The sequence below is a fragment of the Chiloscyllium plagiosum genome, unplaced genomic scaffold, assembly GCF_037043375.1.
Source record: "Chiloscyllium plagiosum isolate Xiang-an unplaced genomic scaffold, Cpla_swu_hap1 HiC_scaffold_34, whole genome shotgun sequence".
NCBI lineage: Eukaryota > Metazoa > Chordata > Chondrichthyes > Orectolobiformes > Hemiscylliidae > Chiloscyllium > Chiloscyllium plagiosum.
In genome coordinates, this window is record NW_028270172.1 from 40,622,556 (window position 1) to 40,640,073 (window position 17,518).

A 17,518-nucleotide genomic window follows, 5' to 3' on the forward strand; every position below is an offset into this window, starting at 1 on the left:
TGGCGAATACAGGAATAGGGAGGCTGATCTGATTTGGCTGCCTGTCTGTGTATTATTTCAAGGTAGGAGGAGCAAGAAATTGAAGAAAGTTCATTTCACTGAGTTGAGGGTGTCTCACATTTACTGCCTTAAAAGGTGGTAATGGCAGAAACCCCCATTGCATTTAGAACATACAAGTATGTGCATTTATGGGCAATGAGCTAGAAAAGATTATTGAACTTCTTGCAACCACTGTGGATACAACAGGTCATTGGCTCTTCCAGTGCTTTAAAAACTTCATTTTATTCATAATCTTGAAATAATTAAACAAGAACTTTTAACCATTTTTCATCTGCTTGATCCCTGGAGTTACAATTTGAACAGCTTGCCAACATACATGCAGAGGAATGTTGCTAGTATCCAAGAACACCCATTAAACATTAATGATCAAAGTAACATGAAGCAAAACAGAGTTATTTTCTTTCATTTTTCAATCACATTATCCAGCAAAATTTGTACACTATTTAGTTATCAAGTCAGACAAATGAATTATTTTCGAGTAGTTATTTTGAAGTATACTATCTACCATTCAAAAAATTGTAAATTAACTTTTTAAATTGAATTACCCAAAAAGCATCCTTTTCTCTACATGTTTAGAAATCAGCTTTTTAAAAAGTTATATTTAGAAAACCTAAAAGAAAAACAAAAAGAAACAAGTGCTGTCCAACCTTGTGATAATAACTGGGCAGGAGGGGATGATCTGGGTTAACAGCCAAGATCCCAGTGTTGACCAAGCCCTTTCTTGTCACAAAATATAAAATCTTCTCCACTTCCAGGACACAACGAATACGAACAAGCCCTCGAACAACTATATGGTTTGCACACTTTTGTGGAGTAAGAACCTCCTGCAGATGAAAGACAAGGGCAGACAATTTAGCATTTTTCATTAAGACATGACAGGAAGACAAATACACTTTATCCATTGAACACATTGATATTTTGTTGACAGCACGATCATCTTAACTCCAATTTCCAGCCCTATTCCATATTGCTCAATATCTAAACATCCCAACTAAGTAGCCATCACTGCATTTAAAGACCCCAATTAATTTTGCATCATTAACAGTCTGCTGATTTTTCTAATAAGAATGTGCAAGCTCATTACAGTGTACATTAGTAAACATATGTCATGTCTGTTTCACAATAGTGTGCCAATTCAGTTGCAAGAGGCAGGTTATATAACCATTTTCTTGATAACATAGAAAGAATGGTGGCTGTGGCACCTGAGCTATGGTGAAAGTGCAATCCAAGATTCACAGTGAACAAGACATGTTAATGTTAAACAAACCAATTCAAGGAAGCATGCAAAATATTTAAATTATAATGATCAGCAATCACAGAGTAATCATTCACTAATATATCAATAAGAAATCCAAACTACAATGAAAAATCTTTACAAAGCTTCATTTTTTAAAAAAACTGTTCTGAGGGGGTTTGGAAATCACTCAGATAGAACACTGCATATTCAAACTTGCTAGTGCAGAATATACTCAAGCATATTCTTAGAAACTGAAGGAGACTAGGGGAATTCTTCCCCCATTTCACAACGCATTATTTAAATATGGAATACCAAAATATAAACTGAAAAAAAAATTAGAAAAGTAAAAAAACAGTACAGAAACAAGCAGAAATTTGCAATTAGATGAAATACTTTAGTTGAAGAACTAATGGAAGCAAAATGAGTCAAATGGTCATTAAATGTTAAATGCAAAGTTAAATGGTGCCATGATAAGGGAATCAGCAAGAGAGAGAGAATAGTAAAGTGAAGACAGTATAAGTTTATTCTAATGCAAGATGAAATACATATCTGGTGAAACATATCTGTAATAAAGACTTTTAGGTCAACCAAAAGACTAACATTAAGGTGGTATAAGAGCAGAAAAAGTGCAGCAGGAGGACTGAAGAGGAGGTCGAACTAGAAATATTGACATTTCTAGTACAAAAGAAAGCAGAACTATAGAGAGAGAAAACTTTATTTTTGCCTAACAATATGTGCACTGAGCTCACATCTGAAATTCTGTCCCACAAAACACATGTTTTGACTATACTAATGCCCATTTGGAACTTAAATATGCTTTTCATTTGATGTGATACCATCAAATGTGGATCTTCTGCATTTTCAAAAGCATTCCTGTATGTAAACTACGAGAACTCTACAAACACAATCAGCAACATACTCACTTTTGCTCTGAAGTTGGAAGATAATAGGGCCTTTAACTTGCTTACTTTTGGAACAAATAACTTTTCACTCGTGGGATTTTAACTTCATACTGAGGGGTGACCTTACAGAGGTTTATAAAATCATGAGGGGCACAGATAGGATGAATAGACAAAGTTTTTTTTTCCTGGGGTGGGGAGTCCAGAACTAGAGGGCAGCATGGTGGCACAGTGGTTAGCACTGCTACCTCACAGCGCCAGAGACCCGGGTTCAATTCCCACCTCAGGCGACTGACTGTGTGGAGTTTGCACATTCTCCCCGTGTCTGCGTGGGTTTCCTCCGGGTGCTCCGGTTTCCTCCCACAGTCCAAACATGTGCAGGTCAGGTGAATTGGCCATGCTAAATTGCCCGTAGTGTTAGGTAAGGGGTAAATGTAGGGGTATGGGTGGGTTGCGCTTCGGCGGGTCGGTGTGGACTTGTTGGGCCGAAGGGCCTGTTTCCACATTGTAATGTAATCTAAACTAGAGGACATACGTTTAGGGTGAGAGGGGAAAGATACAAAAGAGACCCAAGTAGCAATTTTTTCACACAGAAGGTGGTTCGTGTATGGAATGAGCTGCCAGAGGAAGTGGTGGGAGCTAATACAATTACAACATTTAAAAGGCATCTGGTTGGGTGTATGAATAGGAAGGGTTTGGAGGGATATGGAGCGGGTGCTGGCAGGTGTGAATAGATTGGATTGGGATATCTGGTTGGCATGGACAAGTTCGACCGAAAGGTCTATTTCCATGCTGTACATTTCTATGACTCTATATTGGATACAAGTTGTTCACATGCTACCGCTAATTTGCTGAGCAAATGTCAAATGCTCACAAAGAGATTCAGAATCATTCACACAAACAAAAAATAAGTCATTTGTGCTCAGATTCAAAGATCAAATCAAAGATGATAAAATTCTTGAGGACATTTCATTGGGGATACTCTGAATTTCAATATTTTGTAAATTTAATTCTGCCTGCTTCAGAATTTGGAAAACATGCTGCATTCCTTTGGGAATAGGAAAGGAAACTTTCTATTAAAGTACTAAAGTAAATACTGGGATTCCTTTTGGTACACATGCAAATATTGCTGACATTGATGTTTGTAAGATGGCCTTATGTTCAACTCCTGTGAAATTTAGAATTAAAACTTAGCCTTCAAAGACAGACTAAGAATAAAGGGGAGCAAAGAAAAGTCCTCTACGCACATGTAAACTAGCTAGAGTACTCCATGGAAGCAAGAGTCCAGGATAGTTACAACATCTGTCGCATTCAAACAATATATCAACCTGTTATTTGGATTTATAAGTATTGGCCATTAGAAAAATGTTATTGATGGAACTATGTTGATGTCACTTTTAGGAAATGCGGCATAAGAAAAAACATGCTAAAGAAATGAGTAAGGGAAAGCAACTAGAAATTAGGCATGCTAAGGGCTTACTTTGCAATTAATATGCCAAAGAGCCAAAATTAGATTTCTCAATGCTAAGTACATTGTAGGATCCCGGGAATATTCAGGAAACTCATACAACTCATCCAGTTCCATCACATCTGGTCTCACACAAAGGGCTTTTCCACATTCATTGGGTTGATAGAAAGGTTGGAAGTAAGGACTCATTCCTGCAACTGATCACAACAGATTCAAAGTTAATTCAATTTATAAATAAGGTACAAGTTAAATTTAGTTTTAATCAGTATTTTTTCCTAATACTGCTGGAATGCTATTATAAACCTTCACAGTGTTACTAAAGTATTTCATGTTTATAATTTATAAACTTAAACTTTTGAAGAATGCAGAAAAATAGATTTATTTCAAAGTTCTGTGGATCTGATCTGTTTAAAAAATAGCCCAATGTAAAGACACAGTTATTTTTGACAATGCATTTCTTCATAGTTTACAAGTATTACAATAATTGCTTGTTTAATGTAGACATTTTGCCACGGTTACAAAAATCTGGATGTATATGATGCTTTGAGATTAGTTGTCTTTTACAGTTAGTAACCAGCCTGGGGCAGTGAAAAGAGCTTCCATGCCAGCTCTCCTGTTTATTGAAATATTCTCATTGTAAAACCAATGAGAAACTCAATTGTGCTCTTAGAGAGCATCTGGAAGAACCTTTCTTTCTGTATTTCCTGAGCAAACTGTACTTACAACATGGTGATGGCGATATCTATCTATCTACAGCATTTGAACATGCCAAATTATCTTTTTCCCTCAAGAACTAAAACTTATTGGCTTAAAGTGCTTTCCCCCCCTCAACTGCAGAATTATACAAGATAGTAGCATTTTGTAACAAAATTCTTCTCAAAGGAGAAAGAAATTGCTTATTCCTCAAATGCAACATTGCTCAAATGTTGGCAAACCTGCAGTTATACCAACAGATACATATGCCATCCAAATTCTTACGGGGGAAAGACACCTTTTCCACAAGAACATGCAATGGATACCAAAGTTTTGGCAAAAAAATGTTAACAGTCCATGTACACCTGTGTCTTTGCATCAGGAGAACTTAGAGTATGATCTAATGTTTGGGACTATAATTGAAGGGATTATCCATAGTTTGCCTCAAATGTTGATCCACCCATAGGGAATGATTTGGCCAGAGCAAAAGTTGTAGCTTCTCTCACAGCCACAGAAAGCCAAGCTAAGTCAAGGACTCAAAACCGCTGCAGGAGGAGATTTCAAGAGCTTTTCTTTCATCATAGGAACGGAGCAATATCTCAAAAAAAGTTCATTATGAGGTCAAGTTGGCACCTCAGACAGATATTTGGTTATTCCAAACTTTCCTTGAAGACTTGAGTAATGGGACAGAAGCATTCAATAAACTTTCTGCGACTGAGACTCAACAAGCCAACTAAGAGGTAAGTAATAAATCTCAATCAGCTCAAGCCAAAGCAGAAGGAGGAGTGAACTTCCTTGTCAGAATTGGAGACCTCCTCACTGTCCAGTGGATGGATGATAGCTCACCAGACAGTGGTATCACCCAAATTATGTCAACAGATATTAAAGGATTGCTCATGAAATTCCTCTGATGTAACATGTAGGAATCTGAAGACCAACTGCATGTATTGACATTTTTACTCACCAACTCTTCACAGGAATGTGGTTTAGTTTTGTAAAATGTTCTATTTATGTCAGCTGGTGGGAAACCAATAAAATGATATAATACTGTCACCTTTAATTTCTACACAAGTTTGAGGAACCAGTGTGTTAGTAGATCATTACTGAAAACAAAAGCTAGACATGAGAATATCCTTACTAGTCAGGATATGGAGGCTCTGTTTTCAGAGACTATACCCTCAAGAACAGTTAGTGCTAAGGTAGAGGTCTTCACTTAATCTGCCTGAAACTCCACTGGTAATCCATATCAAATTTCTCATTTATGTATAAACATTTTGTGGAATGAGTATAGTCTAGGTATAATACAGTTAGAGGCTTTCGCATATTATCCATAGACAGGAATTTTAGAAAGGTACTGTCAAACTTTCAAAAATAATAAGAATATGCTGTCATGAAAATCTCCGAGCGTGGGGCAAAGAACTTGAATTTCTATTGGTTGGCATTCAAGATTCATCTACTGGTTTTAGTCTTTTTGAATTAGTTTATGGACATGAACTAAGAAGTCCTCTGAAACTAACCCAGGAAAGATTTCAGACCAGAGGATCAAATTTTCCATGTTACACTAGAATTGCAGATGCCTGCATATGAGTTCAAAACACTTGACAGCATTGTAAACAACAAAGAATAAATGGATTGATAAGCAAGCCTAACTACAAATATTTCAACCAAGGGTTAAGGTGTTACTATTACCACCTTTATAAGATGACCATTGAAAGCACAATCCAGTGGGCCACATAAGGTACTCAAAAAAAATTGGTCAAGTGAGTTATTGGATAGACACCCCAAATCACTGGAAAAATAATTGGCTGCATTACGCCAGTATGTTGAAGCAATATCACAGTCAGCCAGAGGATAAGCAAATGCAGATATTTCAGGTAGTAGTAACAGTGGAGGATGAAAGGGATAGTGAGAATGAGGCAGAAAGGGGTCCAGACAATTCCCAAATTCAGTCCCTTTGGTTAGCTAACACTAAACTATTAGAGAGGCTAGATTGCGTGCTTTCATATTTGCAACTAGAACAAGATGACTTACAGAATTTGAAGAAATCTATAGCAACAAGCTACAGCATACAACTTTAGCCACACATGATATGGATTGCAGGGGAATCATTTCCTATGAAACAGGATCCTTAGATTAGGTCCAGAGAAACAAACCCAGTGAAAATAGAAATCCAAGTTTGAAAACCACTTACTTGAACCTTGTCTTAGCAGCTGGAGCTCCCTATTCATACCAATGCCCAACCTTGATGCTTCAACCAGATTCAGCACATAGAAAGGCTAATGTTGAGTTGAAAAGAGATTCTCAACTAATTCCTTGGAAGTTGACAGTGAGAGATTTAATATCATTTGGGGTAAAAAAAAACCTCAACCACTTTTCAGAGATGGCTAGTATACATTCCCAATTGTGTGGTTTATTCCATTTTCACTTGAAGGCACCACTTGGAACAATTAACAGCTTATTTTGAAAATTAAATCTATCACTAAATCAGCTGAATGTATCAAAATTGAGTTTATGAACAATGCAGGTACCCTACTTAAGGCAAAGAGTACAGCAAAGCCAAGCACTGCCAATTGATTCCTGATGAAGGGTTTTTTGCACGAAACGTCGATTTTCCTGCTCCTAGGATGCTGCCTGACCTGCTGTGCTTTTCCAGCACCACTCTCATCTCGACCCCAAGCACTGCCAATGGCAGCTTAAATACAATTTTTACTGGAATGCGCTGTCCCTGAAACTATCACAAAATTGAGATTTTTGGGGATGTAGGGTTTCTGGTTTAATTTTTTATAAACCTACAGCACCATAGCTCCTCCCCAGACAGACTTATTACAAAAGGCAGCTATGATAATGTAGCCATGCAAGGTTTGAAACACTAAAAAGCATTTTGATCAATAAATCACTGTTGGCTGCCCCCAAATTTACTGACGAGGAGTGAGACATATAGAAGCAAATGGGGATTTCATCAAAAAAAATGAAATAGAAATCAGAAGTAGCACTCTATTATAGAAAAAACTAATTCAAGCATTGCTATTAATTCTTAAATATTTTGAAAAGTGCATACCACACAGCTAAAGGAAAACACTGATACATAATGACTACAAGCTCTTAGCATTTGTGGAAAAATTCAACAGCCAAAATGTTGGGTTCAATGGAGTTTGCTAATACAGCCTTATTAGTTAGATACCATAGAATCCCTACAGTGCGGAATAAGGCCATTCAGCTCACTGAGTCTGCACTGAACCCCACCCAGCCGCAGACCCTATCCTAACCCAGTAACCCTGCATTTACCATGAATAATCCATTTAGCCTGAACATCACTGGTCACTATGGGACAATTTAGCATGGTCAGTTCATCTAATCCGCACATCTTTGCACTGTGGGAGGGAACCAGAACATGCAAACTGCACACAAACAGCCACCCAAGGCTGGAACTGAACCCAGGTTCCCTGACGCTATTAGACAGGAGCACTAACCACTGAACCATTGTTTCATCTATAAAGAAGTCACATTGCAAGGAAAAATAAGGTAATTCCCAAATTCCCTTTTCAAGAATGTAACTTTATTTGAATTGTCTAAGCATCAAGAGGGCAGCAACAATAACTGTATAATGAAGGGGTTAAGATAATCAAGCATTAAAGCTCCAGCCATTTAGCCAATGACAAGTAAAGTGTTTCAGAACTATAAATGCGTAGAGAAATGGATAACAAACAATATATTCAAGGCTAGTAGTGTGGAAGCCATGCTCTCAGAGATTGTGGGTAAAAGAACAGCCGATGATGATAAAAGACTTTGGGAAACAAAGATAACATGGGATGCATGGATGTTGAAGTGTGGGAATTGTATTATTGTATTATGCATGGTGTATTCTGTATAAAACATGATGACATTCTGTAACCCACCAGAGTGAGTTTTAAACTTTAATGTTAAGGTTCTCTATAGACATATGCATAAAAAACAAAATATTGTCATCCTGTTTTCCTGAAGTCCTTTTATCAACTTGTCAAGGTGACCCCCATAACAGTTTGGCATAGTCACAAAAGGTCATGTCACAACCCTGGCATTAGCATTGCATTTGGGGAAGTAGGTTTTCATTTTCCACTCAGGTATAGCAGGCAGCCATACCAAACAGAAGTAAATGGGATCCAAAGAATCTGAAGGACGAGTCAGGACAACAGGTGCCGAATGTGGTGGCTGGACCATGCTGGTGGAATTGGGTGGGAGAGTGTTGATGAAAAAGCCAAAAAATCCAGAGGGGTCAGGCACCTCAAGAGCTGCTAGCAGAACAGGACTGCCAAAACCACGTGGTCAGAAAAGGTTGCAAAAGCAGACAAAATGATTTACTCATGACAGAATCCAGCGAAATGAGATGATGAGCTTAAGTGAGACACCTTCCTTTGTTCTTTGTTCCTGGATAGCAGCCAGAGAAAATAACAGAAACATAATTAATTAAAACACGTTTCCATGGAGACAAACGGCAAAAGAAAAAATTGTTTTTGTATATTTCCTATTAGTTTGTTTAAATCTGGAATTGTTAAATGTCTAAAAATAAAGGATGAACTGTGCAAAGATGTTAGTGCATGGCATCAAACTGAATTGTTTGATTTTTGATGTTAAGAACATTGTAAGGATATTTCTAAGACTCATGAGAAGAGAGAAACAGTTAAATGCAATTTGTTTTGTGAATTTCGAACAGTTTAAGGAAAAGGGAACTGTAGGATTTTAAAAAATTAATTTGGTGTAGTGGTTAAAGTATTTGTGTCTAAGTGCTAATAATTAAGGATTAGCAACAATTTGTTCAAAAATGTTATTGAACAAGGTAATCTGTAGATAGACAAACCATCACAGATAGATAGTGACCATCTACATCTTCAAGTGTACTGGAGAAAAGAAATAGGACCTTTAAAAACACATTGAAATGTTCAGTACAGATTAGGATACAATGTGATACTGCACACAACAAACTTAATGATGATTGATCACTTATTGTGCAAGATTTGCGGTGGAGAAGACATGGGAAATTAGGTTGTTATGTGTTTTAAGTTTAAAATTTACAAGCCATTCTACAATAGCCATCAGCTCCTCTTTATGACCATGGACAGGCTGTCTGCCATAACGGAGTGAAAAACCAATTGACACTGACACGGGAGTGTGGGCACAATTAAACATCAAAGACTGAAGTCAGCAAGACCAGGAATTCTAACAATAGAGTGGTGGATATGCCAAGAGCATAATAAATTTACCACAACCCCATTATTATCCACAGTACCATCAGAAGTCCAGAAAATGGAAGAGTGTCAGTAAAGAGCAATAAACTTCTAGGTGATATCCATGAGCAGGTACCCATTATTCTAAACATCTCCAATAATGATTCTCCTGAGTGGCACTCAGTTCAGACTTACACACTATATAAAATATTTGGTAAATCAAGCAATAGCATGTTTGGTTTAATGGTGGAAGGTAGCCAATGGCTGCATGCCAATCCAGGCAAGAGTCAACTGAAATGCAGTCTGGCCAATAATGTTTTATTGTATTCAACACAAGGACATCAATAGTAAACATGATTGACTTGGCAGCAGTGGACCGAAAGATTTGAACATAAAGTTCTCAACTTAAAGAAATCTTGGAATAAGATAAGAATCCAGCTCATAATGGACCAAAACCTGACATGGGTGATTCAAAGTTTTGCTACAATACTAGATAGTCATGCTTGGTTCATTAATGAATTGATCACAGTACATGAAGTCCTCTTAAATAATGCAATTAGATGCTACCACTTGGTGGGAAGAGCAGTGAAACTCAGGACCAAATATACAGATTCACCCATGGATTTAATTTACTTCCCGTACCCTGGTTAATGTTCAACCGTTATTAATTTTATACATATTGTACTGGGCCACATAGGAAATGGCAACAGATATTTAGAAATTGAGACAACATGGAGTTAGTTCAGAGGCCAACTGTAATAGATCAAACTGTATAGACATTATAACTAAATATTTATACAACCCACGCTTAGTACATATCCAAAATTGATGGGCAGAGCGTGAAGAGAAAAGCAAGCCACTTTGGGCTAGGCCACAGGGCAAAGGTAAAAGGGAGGTGGGAGAAGAGGTGAAGGGATTAAGTTAATTAAGGATGAATGTTTTAGCCATATGGTCAAAGCTGGCAAGGCATATGGAAGCTACAAATGTACAGAGAAATGGAGAACTAATGAGATAATTTAGTAGCATAGAAGCCATACTATCAAAGCCTTGGGTGAAACAACAAAATACCTATGAAAGACTATGGGAAACAAATAATGTGGGACACATGGATTTTTTTGTCTTGCAATTGTATTATGCATACTGCAATCTGGATAAAGCTTGTAATCATTCTGTAACTCACCAAAGCAAGCTTGAAACATCAGAGTTAAGATTGCCCCTGTGTACATGAGTATAAAATAAAGAATTGTTGCCTTGTTTTTCAGATGTCCTCTCAGAAATTTATGAAACTGACACCATAATAGGTTACAGATAAGCAGAGCAAAGGAGAATGAGTAGATAAATAAGTCATAACTTTAAAAATACATTGTTGATTTTGTTTACACTTTATAATGAAACACTTAAAAATGTCTCTTCATTTTTACTAAGGTTTGGAATATGACAAAGGCACTTCAAATTTAATACTAACTTATGGATTTGGGTTTTGAAGGATTGCCTGGAAAATGAATTTATTCCAAGTCCTTCGGATCTGTATTTTTTTGTTTAGAAAAAGTTGCTTAGTCCATGGGATGTGGTGTTACTGGCTAGGCCAGCATTAGTGCCCATTCCTCATATTGGAATACTTTTCTTAAAAGAGGCATATCTTAGTCACATGTTTTATGATAACTGCTTACTTACTGCAGATCATCTGCCTGGGCCTACAACGGTCAGACTGCAGTTTGTGTTTGTTTGGATTTTCAAGTGGTGGTGGCCAGCCTGTGGAAGGAAAAAAGATGACCAGGCTAGCTCTCCGTAATCATTGCTGTGAAAGTATTGAGAAACCTGACTATGCTCTCATAGAAAATTTGACAAAATCCTCAATTCTGTGCCTCTTGAGCAAACCACATTTGGGGAAAGACTTCAAAGATGCCTGTCTATGTGAGCGACTCCTATTTACATGTGCAAGACATTTAGTCAACAAAAATTTATTGCTTACATTTTTTACCTCAGTGAATTTATGCGCAGAGAATTGTTTTCCCTCTTTTTCCTACTGGGAGCATGTATGTTTGTGCACACGCACATTTATGGATGTTTAAAGGAAAAAGCATGTATATTGTCAAATTACAAACTGTTAAGCAATTCTATGTTGTTATGGAATAAGTTTTGTTTTACAGTAAAATCAGTAATTGTGTTCCAAGAAATCTAGTTGATGGATCTTTTAGTTCCAAGTCTAAGTCAAGTTGCCACAGTCCCAGAGTTTCTCTCATTACGTGAGACAACTCTTGGCGGTTTAACCAGAGGGTTATGACAGCTCAGACAAGGGGAGAGGTTGAGAAGAAAAAGCCTTCGATCTGGTCCTCAGCTAGTACAGGAATGGAAATCATACTGTTGGAATTACTCCGCATCATAAAGTCAACTGCCCAGCTAACTGACTCTTTTTGAAATCTGCATTGGAACCAAGTAGAACAATTAAATTTATGTTGTAGCCAACGTACTTGTGTACTGCACCTTTTAGAGAGAGGGGAAGCTAGCAAAGACTGACTGAAAGCACACAGTGCGTTGGACAATTTAAAAATGTAACACTTGGTTGAAACAAATAGCTGGAGTTGTGTTGCCATGGATCAAAAACAAATTCAAATTTGGCCAGTTTAAATTATGCCCAAGAGACCAAACTCCAGTTGAATTTAAATTTAATATTTTGATGACATCAAAACAATGAAATGAGACGATGTTTTGGGGTAAAAAACTGGACATTTTGAACAGTCGGGGGAAAACTGCCAAAAGCACCAGCAAGTATAGACTGCTACCCGAATAGCACTCTGAAAGGCACCTGTCCAAAAGACATGTGTGCAGTACACCGTAGACGACCCAAAGAAAATTCTAGAGGAAAATCGGAAAAGGAGAATCAATAAGGCCGGCTGGCTTTGAAACGAGACTTTTATTTTTGTAAATCTTTATTGTTTTTTAAAAAATATCAGTCCAGTATTATAGAATGGGAGGTAAACGATAGGTTTAAGAGAAAGGAGTTGTAAATAATTGTCTAATGTTCTCTTTTGGACTTGAAGAATAAAATTGTTAATTTCTACATTAAATAGTGACCTCTGGGATAGTTGCTTGCCTCTTGAAATTGAACAGATTACGGCGGGAAGTGAGCTTGTGTGTGTATCGGCTTTTAATTAGCAGAGGGGTTTACCCAGTGTTGGAATAGTTTGAGGCTTTGAACACTTTGGGTCTCTGATTCATGATTTGAATAGGTTTAGACAGATCCAGACAGATTTGAATAGATTTGTGTTATGAGAAAATCCCAGTAGATTTAAACACCTGCCAGTTAGTGTCCTAGATCTTAAAATACAACGTAGGTGAGACAATTTGTTTAATTTTAGTTACTTGTAGTTGGTTAAATTAAAAGTGACAGAAATGGCTCTTAAAATAGCTAAAGAGGTTCTGGGGTTTGAAGATGATTCCCAAATTTGCCAAGAAAGTTTAAGAAAAGACCTTAGAATTAGCAAAGAGATTAGAATTGGGTTTAACAGAGGACAAAAGCAAAGCTGAATTTGTAAGGAAGTTACTCAAATGCTGAGTTGTGTCAGAAAAACTGACAAGTGCATTCGAGTTAGAAAAACTTAATTTACAATTGAGGAAAATGCAGTTAGAAGATAAGGAGAGAGAGAGGAAAAAGAGAGAAGGTCCTGAGCTGAGCAAAAAAAAGAGAATTTGAACTTGAGAAGTTGTGACTTAGTCAGCAAAGTCAAGTTAACAGGATGGAGATTAAAAGAGAAGGCAGTGATATATACAAATATGTCAAAACTCTGCCACATTTTGATGAGAAAGATGTCAAAGCCTATTTATTTCATTTGAAGAATTGGCAAGACAGATCCAAGGATTTATGGGTAATGCTAGTTCATACTAAGCTGGTAGGCAGACCTAGTGCAGTATTTGCTGTGCCATCAGATGTGGGGTCAAGAGATTATGAAGAATCAAACAGGCTATTTTAAGAGCTTATGAATTGGTACCGTAAGCACATTCACAGCAGTTCAGAAACATAAATGAGGAAGCAGGTCAGACTTATATTGAGTTCAAAAGAATTAAACATAGTCATTTTGATAGATGGGTGTGAGCCTTAAAGTTAGATAAGTCACAGGTAGGTAGGATAATGAAGGTGGAATTTGGTATGCTTTTCTTTATTGATCAGCGATTTGAGTCTAGGAGTTGGGAGGTCATGTTGCAGTTATACAGTACATTGGTAAGGCCAATTTTGGAATATTGCATGCAATTTTGGCCTACTGCCTGTCGGAAGGATATTGTGAAATTTGAAAGGATTTAGAAACGATTTACAAGGATGTTGCCAAGGTTGGAGGATTTGAGCTACAGGGAGAAGTTGAATAGGCTGGGGATATTTTTCCTGGAGCATCGGTGGCTGAGGGGTGACGTTATAGAGCTTTATAAAATCTTGAGGGGCATGGATAGGATAAATAGACAAGGTCATTTCCCGGAGATGGGGGAGTCCAGAACTCGAGGACATGGGTTTAGGGTGAGAGAGGAAAGATATAAAAGAGACCTAAGGGGCAATATTTTCACGCAGAGGGTGATGAGTATATAGAATGAGCTGGCAGAGGAAGTGGAGGAGGCTGGTACAATTGCAACATTTAAAAGCCATCTGGATGGGTATATGAATAGGAAAGGTTTAAGAGGGATATGGACTAAGTGCTTGCAAATGGGACTAGATTAAGTTAAATATTTGGTCAGCATGGACGAGTTGGACTGAAAGGTCTGTTTCTGTGCTGTACATCTCTATGACCTATGAGGCTCTAGGAGAGATTATTCTGCTGGAGGAGTTTAAAAATTCACTTCCAGAACTGGAAGGTTCATTTTCAGATATTTCGTCACCATACTCGGTAACATCTTCAGTGAGCCTCTGGATGAGGCAGAGGCTTAAGGCACAATATAGCCTCCTCTTTATTTCTTGTATTCTGAGACATCAAAGTTCAGTCCAAATTGGTCCCATAGCTCAGTTGAACCCAGATTCCCACGGCAGAATCTGAAGATGGCCACAAAAGGAACAGTCCATCAAATTAGTAAGAATGCTTCGAATACTCCATATTATTTTCCAAGGGTAAAAGTGCGTGAAGAAACTAAAAATAAACAAGTTGACATGTAATAAACATGACCCAGCTCTCATTCGAGCATGCTGTTGTGGGGGGCACTTGGAAAAAGGAGAATAACCAACTTTATGAAAGGAAAATAGTGTTTGACAAAGCATAGATTTCTTTTGAGGCTGAAATTGACCGGGTGGTTTGTAAACGAAAATGACATGGTGGCTGAGGCTGCTCTGCATTCTTGGAATAATGGAACAACAAAATTCATAGACCCCACCTGAAGGAAAAAAAAAGATTTTTTTTTAAAAAACAGACTGGATTTTCCAAAGAATGTCAGGCAAACAGTCATTCTAGCCTTTTTCTGGATGCTCTGCATTTTTGAGAGGAGATTCCACACAAGGGTCCCTCAAAACTGCAGAATCATGGCAAGCCACATCTTTTCACAGCAGTTGGATTCTGAAATTTCAAAGATTTTGACAGAAACTGTGAACCCATAATTAGATGAGATAGAAGAGATAAGGGCACTGGATGGATGTGTTGCCTGGTGGGTAAGGATTAGTGGTCCTTCTAATCTAAAGGCTTGGTGGATGGCAATCTACATTGGCATGGTTCCAGCAGTTGCTGTCATGCACAGAAGGGCTGGGGGCAAAGAAAAAGAATAGCGTGCCAGTTTGGTTGGGGATAGGGTACCAGGTAAGTAGTGTCCAGCTGCTTAAGAGGTAAAGTGCCAGCTGAGTCACATGTGAGGGAACTATGGAATTTGTTGAACGGTTACTCAGGAATTAGATGATGTTACTCATGCCCTCCTAGACATTAACAGCATAGAGGTGGAACAATTGAAGAATATCAAGCTCTTGGCAGTGGTCACCCACAACAAGCTTTCTTGGACTCTTCATGTGGACGCACTAGTTACAAAGGCCCAACAACATCTCTTCTTCCTCAGGCAACTGAGGAAATTTGCCACGACTGCAAATACCCTTGCCAATTTTTATAGGTGCACCAGAGAGCATTCTGTCTGTATGTATTACTATTGGCAGGGCAACTGTACCATTCAAGATCAGAAACAGTTACAGAGAGTGGAGAATTTGGCCCGGACAATCACAATTTATAGAATCCATCTACAGGCCTGCTGTCAAGGAAAGGCCACCAACATTCTTAAAGATTCATCCCACACTGGCACTGTTTTTCTACAACCTCTACCATCGGGGAGAAGGTACAGAAGCCTGAACACACGCACCAACAGGTTTCATAACAGTTTCTACCCTACTGTTGTTAGAATACTGGATGGACTCACAAACTCTTAACATTCGCCTGTACCTGTGTTTTTATTTTTGCTGCTGTTTACCTATTATTTATGATCTATGCTACTTAACTATGTGATCTGCCTGCATTGCTCGCAAGACAAAACTTTTCACTGTGCCTTGGTACATATTACAATAAATTCAATTCAATTAAACACCAACTTCCCCTGAGGAACTATTAAGTTAACTTCAGCAGAATCCCCTGAAGTGTCTGATTTAAAATAGAGACTTTTGAAGAGAGTTCCAAGCGTAAAGAAATTGCCCATGGAAAAGTCAATTTTCCAGATATTCTTGCAGCATCTTTGATGGGGTTCCACAAGGTCCCAATGCAAAACTCCTACCTAAGCTGGTGTAACAACTATCTGGCCAGTAGAAAACCTGCATCAATAAACTATCTGGCAACTTTCAATTTGTTTATTGTTAATTCTGACCAACTCATTATTACTCTTGTTCTCTGGATAGGTGGTCAGGAAAACAAGTTGAGAAGCATCATCATTCACACATCAATAAATGTGTGAACTTGACCATCCTTCTTCCTCAATTTTGCCAGAAACTGCAGAAGTTTACATGGATTTTTTTCGTTGGTGGGAGAAATGCCAAGGTTGGAATCTAGTGATAACAAGATAAATCAGGATAAATTGTTAGATTCAGATTTTAGAACAAAGTTCTATTTGTACTGAAAAAGAAAATTTTAAACCACTGTCAGAAGTTAATCCTTCAAATTGGCCCAAGTCTTCATTAAAGGACTCATTTTGGGGCTTATATTGTTAGCAGTTTGATTAGGAACATCTTACCTGGTGACTGCACATTTTTTTTACTGTGCTCTGAGGAGATCATCTTCATGCTGGAGAACTCATTGTGGAAACGATTTGTGTTGCTGCAGGATGGACTCATGCCCACACAGTCTGGATAGTAAGCACCAAGAAAGGGGGCTGCTGGGCTGTCCTTCAGCAGTGGAGGCACAATGAGCATGGAATACCACTTACCATCTCCAACTTCACTCACTCGCTGAAAAAAAATTAATTGACATTACATAATGTGAGCAAAGTAGCTAGAAATACCCTAATATATGAATGCATTTCAGAAAATTAAATGATAGAGCTCCAAACATCAATTGTTCGTACTTTAGCAGATGATCACTTGAATTAATCTTAAAAAGCATTCATTCCACACAGCTCATTTGTTTTGTTACAAGCCGAAGACAAAGTTTTTACAATTAAACATACCTAATTAAAGAAAAAAAACTTACAGAAAACAATTTTAAAAGTTGTAAGAAATGATCAAAATTAAACTTAAACTGGATTTCCAATTATATTTCATTAATTTTTAAAATGCTCTTAACAAAATAACCAACCTACACAATAGTACTAGTTCTCAGCCTCTTACACAATACAGGAGGAAGGTATGAATCAGTGGATCATTTGACAATTTGCCAAAATAACTTAAAAAAAAATTAATTTAAAGTTTACTTTCAAATTTTTTTTGAACAGTTGCCAAGTGAGTGAATACACTTCAGGATATGTGGCTGAACCATGCAGGTCAGTTCCTGGTCTGCGCTAAGTTGCATGAATTGCAAACAACAGAGCA

At 37.7% G+C, this 17,518-nt stretch overlaps 1 protein-coding gene across 6 annotated transcripts in view; it reads right to left on the minus strand.

The window, feature by feature from the left end:
* kdm1b (lysine demethylase 1B) overlaps positions 1–17,518 on the minus strand; it is a 108,180-nt gene that overhangs the window by 55,304 nt on the left and 35,358 nt on the right. For 5 of the 6 annotated variants that reach the window (XM_043719148.2, XM_043719147.2, XM_043719142.2 and 2 more), the window contains exons 8-11: positions 16,726–16,939; positions 11,233–11,310; positions 3,677–3,861; positions 708–884 (exon numbers count right to left, since the gene is read on the minus strand). In XM_043719148.2, the coding sequence (XP_043575083.2) occupies positions 708–884; positions 3,677–3,861; positions 11,233–11,310; positions 16,726–16,939 (654 nt within the window). The remainder of the gene's footprint in view (positions 1–707; positions 885–3,676; positions 3,862–11,232; positions 11,311–16,725; positions 16,940–17,518) is intronic. The other variant, XM_043719145.2, reaches the window with a different exon arrangement.